Source organism: Pristiophorus japonicus, chromosome 3 (assembly GCF_044704955.1).
Source record: "Pristiophorus japonicus isolate sPriJap1 chromosome 3, sPriJap1.hap1, whole genome shotgun sequence".
In the NCBI taxonomy this organism is placed as follows: domain Eukaryota; kingdom Metazoa; phylum Chordata; class Chondrichthyes; family Pristiophoridae; genus Pristiophorus; species Pristiophorus japonicus.
In genome coordinates this window covers 227,928,561-227,941,741 of record NC_091979.1, presented here as the reverse complement: position 1 = coordinate 227,941,741, position 13,181 = coordinate 227,928,561, and the positions used below count along the sequence as shown (strand labels likewise).

The window sequence follows — 13,181 nt, the reverse complement described above, 5'->3', positions numbered from 1 at the left end:
CCCCAGGGAGAGACACCACCTTCAGGGACTGTACCCCAGGGAGAGTCAGCACCTTCAGGAACTGTAACCCAAGGAGAGACACCACCTTCACGGACTATACCCCAGGGAGAGACACCACCTTCAGGAACTGTACCCCAGGGAGAGTCAGCACCTTCAGGAACTGTACCCCGGGGAGAGTCAGCACCTTCAGGGACTGTACCCTGGGGAGAGTCAGCACCTTCAGCAACCAGTTAACGATGTTGGAGTCCATTATTAAAGAAGCATTAGCAGGACATTTGGAAAAGCAAAATTCGATCAGGCAGAATCAGCATGGATTTATGAAGGGGCAGTCATGTTTGACAAATTTGCTAGAATTCTTTGAGGATGTAATGAACAGGGTGGATAAAGGGGAATCAGTGGATGTGGTGTATTTGGACTTCCAGAAGGCATTTGACAAGGTGCCACATAAAAGGTTACTGCACAAGATAAACGTTCACGGGGTTGGGGGTGATATATTAGCATGGTTAGAGGATTAGCTAACAAACAGAAAACAGAGAGTCGGGATAAATGGTTCATTCTCGTGTTGGCAATCAGTAACCAGTGGGGTGCCGCAGAGATCAGTGCTGGGATCCCAATTATTTATAATCTATAAGAGAGGGACCGAGTGTAACGTAACCAGGTTTGCTGATGATACAAAGATGGGAGGAAAAGCAATGTGTGAGGAGGACACAAAAAATCTGCAAAAGGACATAGACAGGCTAGGTGAGTGGGCAAAAATTTGGCAGATGGAGTATAATGTTGGAAAGTGTGAGGTCATGCACTTTGGCAGAAAAAAATCAAAGAGCAAGTTATTATTTAAATGGAGAAAGATTGCAAAGTGCTGCCGTACAGCGGGACCTTGGAGTACTTGTGCATGAAACACAAAAGGTTAGTATGCAGGTACAGCACGTGATCAGGAAGGCCAATGGAATCTTGGCCTTTATTGCAAAGGAGATGGAGTATAAAAACAGGGAAGCCTTGCTACAGTTGTACAGGGTATTGGTGAGGCCACACCTGGAATACTGCGTGCAGTTTTGGTTTCCATATTTATGAAAGGATATACTTGCTTTGGAGGTCGTTCAGAGAAGGTTCACTAGGTTGATTTCGGAGATGAGGGGGTTGACCTACTGAAAGGTTGAGTAGGTTGGGCCTTTACTCATTGGAATTCAGAAGAATGAGAGGTGATCTTATCGAAACTTATAAGATTATGAGGGGGCTTGACAAGGTGGATGCAGAGAGGATGTTTCCACTGATGGGGGAGACTAGAACTAGAGGGCATAATCATAGAATAAGGGGCCGCCCATTTAAAACTGAGATGAGGAGAAATTTCTTCTCTCAGAAGGTTGTAAATCTGTGGAATTTGCTGCCTTAGAGAGCTGTGGAAGCTGGGACATTGAATAAATTTAAGACAGAAATAGACAGTTTCTTAAACGATAAGGGAATAGGGGTTATGGAGAGCGGGCAGGGAAGTGGACCTGATTCCATGATCGGATCAGCCATGGTCGTATTAAATGGCGGAGCAGGCTCAAGGGACCGTATGGCCTAATCCTGCTCCTATTTCTTATGTTCTTATGTTCTTATGAACTGTAACCCAGTGAGAGTCAGCACCTTCAGGAACTGTACCCCAATGAGAGTCAGCACCTTCAGGAACTGTACCACAAGGAGAGTCAGCACCTTCAGGAACTGTACCCAGGGGAGAGTCAGCACCTTCAGGAACTGTACCCTGGGGAGAGTCAGCACCTTCAGGAACTATACCACAGGGAGAGTCAGCGCCTTCAGGAAATGTACCCCAGGGAGAGTCAGCACCTTCAGGAACTGTACCCTGGGGAGAGTCAGCACCTTCAGGAACTGTACCACAGGGAGAGTCAGCACCTTCAGGAACTGTACCCAGGGGAGAGTCAGCACCTTCAGGAACTGTACCCTGGGGAGAGTCAGCACCTTCAGGAACTGTACCCCAGGGAGAGTCAGCGCCTTCAGGAAATGTACCCCAGGGAGAGTCAGCACCTTCAGGAACTGTACCCTGGGGAGAGTCAGCACCTTCAGGAACTGTACCCTGGGGAGAGTCAGCACCTTCAGGAACTGTACCACAGGGAGAGTCAGCGCCTTCAGGAAATGTACCCCAGGGAGAGTCAGCACCTTCAGGAAATGTACCCCAGGGAGAGTTAGCACCTTCAGGAACTGTACCCCAGGGAGAGTCAGCACCTTCAGGAACTGTACCCCAGGGAGAGTTGGTACCTTCAGGAACTGTACCCCAGGGAGAGTTGGCACCTTCACGGGAGGAGGGGGTCAAGAGGCAATTAGTTGTAATTGCTGTGAGCTTTGATGAATTTCTGTTCTCAATGTGTTTCTTTAATTCTCTCCTTGGGCTCCGACGGCCGACTCTGCTCCTCCTCTCCGACCCTCCAGCACTGGGTGTGCAGAAAAACCTGGTGTCGAATTCCAGTGTCGTCACCGTGGGTCATAACAGCTCCACAGGTTAGTGACTGACACTCACTGCTACCCCGGCAAGCCCCGCACACTGACACCGGGCAATCCCGGCCCACCCGGCAACCGACACGCCCCCACCCAGCAATCGGTATACACTGACACCCGACAATCCCAGCACACTGACATTCCCGGTCCAGGTATGGGAGGCCTTGTGTACGGTTGTGTCGGGTGGGGGTGGGGGGTGTGTGTCAGGTGGGGGGGGGGGGGGGTAATCGGGTGGAGGGGGTGGGGGCTGTCGGGTGGGGGTGTGTCGGGTGGGGGGGTGTTGGTGAGGGGGGTCGAGTGGGGGTTGGGGGGTGAGTCGCGTGGGGGGGGTGTCGCGTGAGGGGGTGTCGCGTGGGGGGGGGTCGCGTGGGGGGGGGTGTCGGGTGGGGGGGGTGTCGCGTGGGGGGGGTGTCGCGTGGGGGGGGTGTCGGTTGGGGGGGGGTGTCGGGTGGAGGGGATGTCGGGTGGGGGGGGGTCGGGTGGGGGAGGGTCGGGGGGATCGAGTGGGGGGCGTGTCGGGTGGGGAGGTGTCGGGTGGGGAGGTGTCGGGTGGTGGGGGTGCGCCGGCGAGCCATTGTTCACCACGTCCTCTCTCCACAGTGGGGACCACGACCACGGATGAGATTTTACGGAAGGACTACAAGTTCCTGCTGCTGGAGAAGGAAAACTCCCCCCCAAGGAAAGACACGGAGCTTCTGATCATGAGCAAGGACAGCGGCAAACTCTTCACCGCCACCCCCGGCAGCTTCACTGGTAACGTCTCATCCCCCCCCTTCGCGAGAGAGAGAGACGGCCATTCCCAACCCAGGCTCGGCCATTGACCAAATAACCCAGGCACAACACTGCCCTATCCCAGGCCCAACCCCAGCCCAATCCCAGGCCCAACCTCAGCCCCATCCCAGGCCCATCCCCGGCCCGGCCCAGGCCCAACCCTGGCTCCATCCCAGGCCCAAATCCAGGCCCCATCCCAGGTCCATCCCAGGCCCAACCCCAGCCCCATCCCTGGCCCCATCCCAGGCCCAACCCCAGCCTCATTCCAGGCCCAACCCTGGCTCCATCCCAGGCCCAATCCCGGCCCAGGCCCAACCCTGGCTCCATCCCAGGCCAACCCCGGCCCAATCCCAGCCCATGCACAACCCTGGCTCCATCCCAGGCCCAACCCTGGCCCAATCCCAACCCCGGCCCCAGTCCGAGCCCAACCCCGGCCCCATCCCAGGCCCAAGCCCATTCCAGGCCCAACCCCGGCTCAGGCCCGGCGGTGGGCGTGCCACTGTCACAGTCGAACAGCACTCTGTGTCTGGGCTCAGTGAGGCCCACACAGCCCCGGGAGCTCACAGCTCTGAGCCCTATGCTGAGTTTTTGAATCTCGGTCAAGGGGGATCTTCAATGGATCTCAGTGCCCTGCTCTAGGGAGGGGGAGCTCAGCTGGAGTTCCTGCACCTGATCGCCATCCAGTCGACTCCTACTACAACAGCAGGATCAGGCTTGGCTCTGCACCCCATGATGGAATAGCCTGCTCCCGGGCTAGGCTCACACGTCAGGAATTGCCATTTGGGCCTGGTGCCTAGGGCTCCGAGTACCTGATCAAGAGTCGGGGGAGGAGGGTCGCTGGCACCGATCGCATGTCTAGGAGTGGCCGCGGTCGCAGTGACCCTTCCCGCATCGCACAGGGATCCCGAGGAGTGACGACTCCAGTCCATATCTGTGGGAAATGCTGCCATTGACAGCTGGAATAGGTTGTTTCCATGGAGATGCTATGGGCTGGAGATTAGCAAGGAGGCAGGAAGGGAAATAAAGTTTGACAAGTATCTATCAATGAAAGAGAAAAGGAGGTTTCTGTCAGGTGAAACCTTCGTTGGAGCTATGTGGGGTAAAGGTGCGCCCTCGCCCCCTGAACCCCTGGCCCATGAACCCATTGCCCCCTCAACCCCTTGTCCCCTATACCCCTCGCTCCTGAACCCCTCGTCCCCTCAACCCCTGAACCCCTCACCCAGAACACCTCGCCCCCTGAACCCCTCACCCCATGAACTCCTCACCCCATGAACCCCTCATCCCCTGAACCCCTGGCCCATGAACCCATTGCCCTCCCTGAACCCCTCGCCCCCCGAACCCCTTGCCCCCTCAACACCTCGTCCCCTATAACCCTCGCTCCTGAACCCCTCGTCCCCTCAACCCCTGAACCCCTCACCCCAGAACACCTCGTCCCCTGAACCCCTCACCCCATGAACCCCTCGCCCCATGAACCCCTCGCCACATGAACTCTTTGCCCCTGAACCCCTCGCCCCAAAACCCTCACCCCTGAACCCCTCATCCCATGAACCCCTCGCCCCTCAACCCCTTGCCCCCTCAACCCTTCACCCCCGAACCCCTTGCCCCCCGAACACCTCACCCCCTGAACCCATCGCCCATGAACCCCTGTACCCCTCGCCCCTGAACCTCTCGCCCATGGAACCCCTCGCCACTCCCTGAATCCCTCGCCCCTGAACCCATTGTCCCTGAAGCCCTCACCCCACTGAAGCCCTCGCCCCCTTGAACACAACTGACCCCTGAACACAATCGACCCCTGAACACAATCGACCCCTGGACTCCTCACCCCTCACCCACTGAAACCTGAACCCCTCGCCCCCTAAACCCCTCGCCCGCTGAACCCTAAACTGCCTGAACCCCTTGTCCATTGATTTGGGCACAAATTGGCGGACCGGGTTTTGATGAATGGGGAAAGCGAGCCTCGACCACAGAGGGAGGAGATTGTGTCGTGAAACTGTCTCCAGGAGTAACCCACTGCTGGTTTGTATGTCACAGGGTCAATAGCGGACGATACGTTGAAGAAGGAGCAGATGGTGTTGACCAGCGCTGGATCAGGAATCAAGGCTCAGACTAACGGTAAGAATGAAATCGATGGAGAGTGCGGGGAAGCCCCGCCCCCTGCAGGCTGACCCAGGGAAACTCCGCCCTCTGCAGGCTGACCCCGGGGAAACCCCACCCTCTGCAGGTTGACCCAGATAAACTCCGCCCCCTGCAGGCTGACCCTAGGGAAGCCCCGCCTCCTGCAGGCTGACCCAGGGAAACTCCGCCCCCTGCAGGCTGACCCTGGGGAAACCCCACCCCCTGCAGGGTGACCTTGGGGAAGCCCCACCCCCTGCAAGCTGACCCCGGGAAACCCCTCAAGCCTGTTCCGCCATTCAATGAGATTGTGGCTGATCTGTAGCCTAACTCCATATACCTGCCTTTGCCCCATATCCCTTAATACCTTGGTTAACAGAAATCTATCAATCTCCGATTTAAAATTAACAATTGATCTAGTATCAATTGCCGTTTGCGGAAGAGAGTTCCAAACTTCTACCACCCTTTGTGTGTAGAAATGTTTCCAAACTTCAATCCTGAAAGGTCTGGCTCTAATTTTCAGATGATGCCCCCTAGTCTTAGACTCCCCACCCAGCGGAAATAATTTCTCTCTATCTACCCTATCTGTTCCCCTTAATATCCTGAAAACTTCAATCAGATCACCCCTTAACCGTCTAAATTCCAGGGAATACAATTCTAGTTTGTATAATCTCTCCTCGTATCATTCTGACTCTCGCTCTCTCTCGCTTTCTCTCTATCTGACATTCTCTCTATCTGACTCTCTCTCTCTATCTCACATTCTCTCTCTCTATCTGACTCTCTCTCTCTCTCTCTATCTGACACTCTCTCTGACACCCTCTTTCTATCTGACACTCTCTCTTTCTATCTATCTGACACTCTCTCTCTCTATCTATCCAACACTCTCTCTCTCTATCTATCCAACACTCTCTCTCTCTATCTCACATTCTCTCTCTCTATCTGACACTATTTGACACTCTCTCTATCTGACTCTATCTGACATTCTCTCTCTCTATCTCACTCGCTCTCTATCTGACATTCTCTCTCTCTCTATCTGACTCTCTCTCTATCTGACACTCTCTCTCTCTCTCTATCCGACACTCTCTCTCTCTCTATCTGACACTCTCTCTCTCTGACACTCCCTCTCTCTCTCTCTGACACTCTCTCTATCTTACTCGCTCGCTCTCTACCTGACATTTTCTCTCTCTATCTGACACTCTCTCTCTATCTGACACTCTCTCTCTCTCTATCTGACATTCTCTCTCTCTATCTGACACTATCTGACACTTTCTCTCTATCTGACACTCTCTCTATCTGACATTCTCTCTATCTGACACTATCTGACACTCTCTCTATCTAACACTCTCTCTCTTTCTCTCTACCTGACACTCTCTCTCTCTCTCTATCTGACACTCTCTCTCTCTATCTGACACTCTCTCGCTCTATCTCACTCACTCTCTATCTGACACTCTCTCTCTGACACTCTCTGACATTCTCTCTCTATCTCACACTCTCTCTATCTGACACTCTATCTCACTCGCTCTCTACCTGACATTCACTCTCTATCTGACATTCTCTCTCTCTATCTTACTCTCTCTTTATCTAACACTCTCTCTCTTTCTATCTGACACTCTCTCTCTCTCTCTCACTCGCTCTCTATCTGACACTCTCTCTCTATCTGACACTATCTGATACTCTCTCTCTATCTCACACTCTATCTCACTCGCTCTCTATCTGACATTCGCTCTCTATCTGACATTCGCTCTCTATCTGACATTCACTCTCTCTATCTGACATTCTCTCTTTATCTAACACTCTCTCTCTTTCTCTCTATCTGACTCTCTCGCTTTCTATCTGACACTCTCGCTCTCTATCTGACACTCTCGCTCTCTATCTGACACTATCTGACACACTCTCTCTTTATCTCACACTCTCTCTCTTATGCCTGTTCACTAGTGAATCAGTATTTCTGTTTCTGTTTCTCCAGGAGGTTTAAAGATGGCAACGAAGGACAAGGCAACATATGCAGGTCAGTGAACGAGCCCAGCGCAGGTCTGTGTCCCACATTGCGGGATTAATGCCTGACTGACCCAAACTGAAACATATGGGTGAGTTCCAGTGACAATTCAAGCCATGGAGGCTGTGAATATAAAGAACCTTAAGGCCCTATTTGAAATCATCAAACGATATCGCACAGAAAGAGGCTGTTCAGCCCATCATGCCTGTGCCAGCTCTTTGAAAAAGCGATCCAATTAGTCCTATTACCCCTGCTCTTTCCCCACTGCCCTGCAAATTCTTTCCCTTCAATTATTTATCCAATTCCCTTTTGAAAGTTACTATTGAATCTGCTCCCACCGCCCTTTCAGGCAGCGCGTTCCAAATCACAACAACTCGCTGCGTTAAAACATTCTCCTCATCTCCCCCTCTGGTTCTTTTGTTAATCACCTTAAATCTATGTCCTCTGGTTACCGACCCTCCTGCCGCTGGAAACTGTTTCTCCTTATTTATTCTGGCAAAATCATTTATAATTTTGAACACCTCTATTAAATCTCCCCTTTAGCTTCTCTGCTCCGTGGAGAACAACCCCAGCTTCTCCAGTCTCCCCATGTAACTGAAGTCCCTCTTCTGTACCCTCTCCAAGGCCTTGACATGTTTCCGAAAGGATGGTGCCAGAATTGTACACACAAGACTCCAGCCGAGGTCTAACCAGAGATGTATAAAGGTTTAGCCTAACTTCCTTGCTGTTGTCCTCTCTAACTGTTTATAAAGCCCGGGAGAGACGCTTTGTGTGAGGACACTCCGCTCCTGGATAGCAGACAGCGTCTCATCCCCCAGCAAACCCCGCGGCACTAGCCGGCTGCAAGTTCCCATAGTTCCGTTCCCTGGATATGTTGAATCTTTCTCACCCTTTCTGGGCCTCTATTTGCAGAGATCCGAACGAGTGAAGAGGGAGCGGGTGTGGGGTCCGTCCCCTCCTGTTGTTCCTGCTGTCGCTGCTGCACTTGGTGGAAGTGGCTGCTGGGATTGCTCCTGGCCTGGTTACTGCTCCTTGGCCTTCTCTTTGGCCTCATTGCATTAGGTGAGTGAGAGGGGGCGGGGGGAGGGCGGGAAATCCGATGGGGGTGGGGGGGGAAGGAGTGGGGGAGAGGGTGAGTGAAGGTGTGGGGGAGGGGGCGGCAGTGGAGGAGGGGTGGGGGAGGGGGAGGTGGCTGGGTGAAAGGGGGAGGCAGCAGGGGAGCGAGAGGCAGCTGGGAAGATTGGGTGAGGGGTGGGGGTGGGGGGAGAGGGAGCGGGTGGGGGAGGGGGGAGATGGTGAGGTAGGGGGTGAGTGGGGGGAGGGGATGGGAGAGCGGGTGGGCGAGGGGAGGAGGGGTTTGGGGGCAGAGCAAGGTGGAGGTTGGAGAGGTGGGGGAGTTGGGGTGGGGAGAGTTAGTGTGGGGGGAGTTAGGGGTGGGGGGGAGTTGGGGTGGGGGGGGTGTTGGAGTGGGGGGGCTGTTGGGGTGGGGGGGAGTTGGGGTGGGGGGGGGCATGCTTCCTGATGGGAGCGTGTTGAGTCTGAGCCCAAGCTGTAGAAACAGTTGATATCAGTCCCTCCTGTGACTACTAAACCATGTGGCTCCCTTGTTCCAGCGGAAGAGGTGAAGAAGCTGAAATCTCGTGTCAGTGCCCTGGAATCAACGCCCAGCTATGAGAAGCTGGTGGATCGGCAAGGCCGCCCACCCAATGTGAGGGAGGGGTCGGGGACACTGCTGAATGCAGCAGTCGGGGGCTCGGGGTCAGATATCGAGCGCAACCTCTGGAGCGACATTACAGCCAAGCTACAGTCCAAGGAATATCGAGGTGAGAGTAAGGAATCTCGGGAAAGTGGGCAAACCGCTCGGTATTGGGAGCGTCGGCTAATCGTGGCGAGATTCAACTCTGATTAATTTTCGGGAAAGAAGCTGATGCCATCCGATCAAGGGCTTCGGTGTAAAGGTGTTCAGGTGGAAGAAACATGGAGCCTGGAACCAGAAATTCTCTTTCCTCTGAGGTCTGTTACCAACCCACCTTCTCCCCACATCCCCCAACTGCACCGACCCACCTTCTCCCCATATCCCCAACCACCTTCTCCCCATATCCCCAACCCCACCTACCCTTCTCCCCATATCCCCAACCCTACCTACCCACCTTCTCCCCATATCCCCAACCCCACCTACCCACCTTCTCCCCATATCCCCAACCCCACTCACCCACCTTCTCCCCATAGCCCCAACCCCACCTACCCTTCTCCCCATATCCCCAACCCCACCTACCCTTCTCCCCAACCCCACCTACCCTTCTCCCCATATCCCCAACCCTACCTACCCACCTTCTCCCCATATCCCCAACCCTACCTAGCCACCTTCTCCCCATATCTCCCACCCTACCTAGCCACCTTCTCCCCAGATCTCCCAACCATACCTACCCACCTTCTCCCCATATCTCCCAACCATACCTACCCACCTTCTCCCCATATCCCCCAACCATACCTACCCACCTTCTCCCCATATCCCCAACCTCACCTACCCATCTTCAGCCCAATATCCCCAACCCCACTCACCCACCTTCTCCTCATATCCCCAACCGCATCTACCCTTCTCCCCATATCCCCAACCCCACCTACACTTCTCCCCATATCCCCAACCCCACCTACCTTTCTCCCCAACCCCACCTACCCACATTCTCCCAATCTCCCTAAACCCCACCTTCTCCCCATATCCCTCAGTATCTCCTCTCTCTGGAAACGCTCTATTTGTCTCTTGACCCTATTGACACTCTCGCTTCATTGGCCTTCCCAACTGAACCATCCTGTTAGTGGCAGCGTTCCTGTGACATCCCTGTGTGTTCCCTAACTCCTACGTTTTTGCCATGTGTCTGCTGGGATTTGAACCGAACCTCGAAACCTTCAGTTATTCCAACTGGACGTGTCTGTGCCCGAGGGGTAAGAAATGCCATGTGAGGAGGGGCAGAGAGAGATAGCCATGAACACTCGGCAATTCACGGAAATTGTTTTAAATCATCAGACAGTAAATACTTTTTAAACACTGATTGTCGTTGTCTTTAATTACAGATTCGGTGAGGGGTGTTCAGGGTGAGTAACCCGCTCTTATTGTGACAGAGTTCAGATATTATTTTTATGTGGGACTAATTGAATAGCATTTTCAGAGAGCTGGCACAGGCACAATGGGCCGAATGGCCTCCTTCTGTGCTATATGCAGCCCTGAATCTATGCACGGTTTTGTGTTCCTTTAACTCTATGCCCCCTACAGTAAGACAGCTAGCTTGTGGCCTGTACCGTGACCCCCAATGTGTTCCCGTGCCACCTCTCCAGGGTTTCGGAGCTGAAGGGAGGGGGTGAAGGAGGGAGGGGAGGGGTTGAAGGAGGGAGGGGAGGGGGTGAAGGAGGGAGGGGAGGGGGTGAAGGAGAGATTAGTGGAGGTGGAGGAACGAGGGGAGGGGGTGAAGGAGAGATTAGTGGAGGTGGAGGAACGAGGGGAGGGGGTGAAGGAGAGATTAGTGGAGGTGGAGGAGCGAGGGGAGGGGGTGAAGGAGAGATTAGTGGAGGTGGAGGAGCGAGGGGAGAGGGTGAAGGAGAGATTAGTGGAGGTGGAGGAGCGAGGGGAGGGGGTGAAGGAGGGAGGGAAAGGTTTAACAATCACACTACTCATTACCAGTTCATCCACCAGGCTAACAACCACCTGCCTCATCGTGGATCCTCGAGCCCAACTGGCTGGGGTTTTATTGAGTTTTGTGAACATCACGTGACTGACAGAGCCACTCAAACTTAACAACTCTACAACTATTTTGGGAAAACATAAATCAAGTGTCCCCTGATTAAAGGGGGGCACTAAAACCGACACATTAAACAAATTAAACTTTTAACAGATAACTTAAATCAAATTAAAATTTGGTTGCCAGGGGTGATTAACAACTCTACAACTATTTTTGTAGAAACAATAATCAAGTGCCCCCTGGTTAAAGGTGGGGGGGGGGGGAATCACACTCCAAAAACATTTCAAGTGTCCCCTTGTTTTTTTTTAGGGCACTAGAAACACAAATTATACAAGTGTCCCCTGGCTAAAAAGGGGGGGGGGGGGGCGGGGGTGGCACGAAAACCGACAACTTAAACAAATTAAACTTTAGACATTAAAATTTGGTTGCCGGGTAACAACTCTACAACTATTTTGTTATGAACAAAATAAAACATTAAATCAAGTGCCCCCTGATTAAAGTGGGGGGACACTCCAAACACTTTCAAACAAGTGCCCCCTTGTTTTTTGTTTTTTTTCCGGGTTAAATAGATCTTTATTTTATTGATTTAATTTACATTGTGACAGAGAAGCTGCGACTCCTGGCCGCTCGGCCCGTCCCCCGCTCCCTATCCTAATTTACTGGCCCAGGGGACACAGCCGCGGAGCCCCAAAGCGGCGGCGACCAGCAGCGGCGCCCGGTGTCCCCGGATCTTCAGGCAGCTTTTGATGCTCTGGCTGCGGGCCGTGAGTCCGACCTCTCCCTGCTGGGCCCTGCTCCGGATCCGGCTGACCAGCTCCCCGTGTTCCACCGCCTCGGCCCGGACCAGGATATCGCGCAGCTGCTGCAGGCCGATCTCCAGCTCCCGGACCCGGCGCTGCCGCTGCTCCAGTTCCAGCAGCTGCCGCCAGGCTTCCGCAAACTCCAGGCTGTTGCTAGGGGCCAGGGCCCGGGATACCGGCTCATTCCCCGGGCCTCGCTGCTCCTTCTCCTCCTTCGCCCGTCCGCAGCAGCTGGAGGCCTCGCCGCTCCTTTACCCGACAATTTGTCCCGGAGTTTCCCCATCACCGTGCCCGCAGCTCGGCGCCGTCTTTTAACCTGTGAGCATACTCACAGGTGCATACATTACAAGCCCCTTCCCCCAAACTCCGGGTCTGTCTAATATCAGCCTTTATTCCAACCTGTGACAGGCCTGAGCTCCGACCTGTCACTGCGAGTGTTTCTGCCCTTTAAGCTGCTCGGGAGTTGTGCTAAATCCCGCGCCACTGTTCCAGGGCAGTGGGCGCTGCTGGCGTTGGTGTTTCTAACAAATGTTCTTTTTGTTGTATCACCGATTTAACAGGTCCACCGGGGATTAAAGGTGAGTCTCGAACTTCCTTCAAATTTATCCTTTAATTGCTCTCGCCACAGCACCAGGCTCTGAAACCCTGCGAGTCCCTGTTTATCATTCGAATCGCTCTGTCTGCTCCCATCTCACCGATTCTGGCAATCGGTCTCTCTCTCGGTCTCTCCCACAATCTCTCTCTCTCTCTCTTAGGGCTGAATTTTCGCCACCATTCTGCGCTTTTTTGTGCTGTCCGCTGTATTTTTTGGAGCAGACTAAAATCTGCAAGTTTCGCCAAGGTTTCTGCGCCATCCTAAACTACTTACGGCCAATTTTTTTAGTTCCCGATTTTGTTACGTCACTGGGGCTGCCGGCTGCGCCCTTTCTGGCGAGTTTGGCCAACTAGGATTTTTTCAAAAATGGCATAATGCACCTTACCTGAACTTAAAAATATCGGCGCAGAGAAGACGCCATTGTTTTAGCGGAGCTGAAGACACGGCACCGGGGGTGGGGTCCTTATAGACCGGATAGCAGCGGCACTGGGGGGGGGGGGCCATTCGGCCCAGGATAGCAGTGACACAGGGGAGCCATTCAGTCTGGGATAGCAGGGGGGCGGGGGCACAGGGGGTCTACAATTGCTTATGTCTTGCTGCAGTATGTTACACTTTGCAGCCTCAGCCCTTCAGTGTGTCCCTCGTTACCCTGGCAACCTCAGTTTTCGTCGCAGACCTTAAGC

General features: G+C 53.8%; 1 protein-coding gene across 3 annotated transcripts in view; it reads left to right on the top strand.

Annotated features, from left to right (window-relative positions):
- The window catches only part of LOC139260151 (collagen alpha-1(XVII) chain-like), a 112,596-nt gene that overhangs the window by 38,593 nt on the left and 60,822 nt on the right, over positions 1–13,181 (top strand). For all 3 annotated transcript variants that reach the window (XM_070876373.1, XM_070876374.1, XM_070876371.1), the window contains 8 exons: positions 2,425–2,493; positions 3,091–3,243; positions 5,293–5,373; positions 7,340–7,381; positions 8,282–8,431; positions 8,983–9,192; positions 10,442–10,462; positions 12,464–12,481. In XM_070876373.1, coding sequence (XP_070732474.1) covers positions 2,425–2,493; positions 3,091–3,243; positions 5,293–5,373; positions 7,340–7,381; positions 8,282–8,431; positions 8,983–9,192; positions 10,442–10,462; positions 12,464–12,481 — 744 coding nt within the window. The remainder of the gene's footprint in view (positions 1–2,424; positions 2,494–3,090; positions 3,244–5,292; positions 5,374–7,339; positions 7,382–8,281; positions 8,432–8,982; positions 9,193–10,441; positions 10,463–12,463; positions 12,482–13,181) is intronic.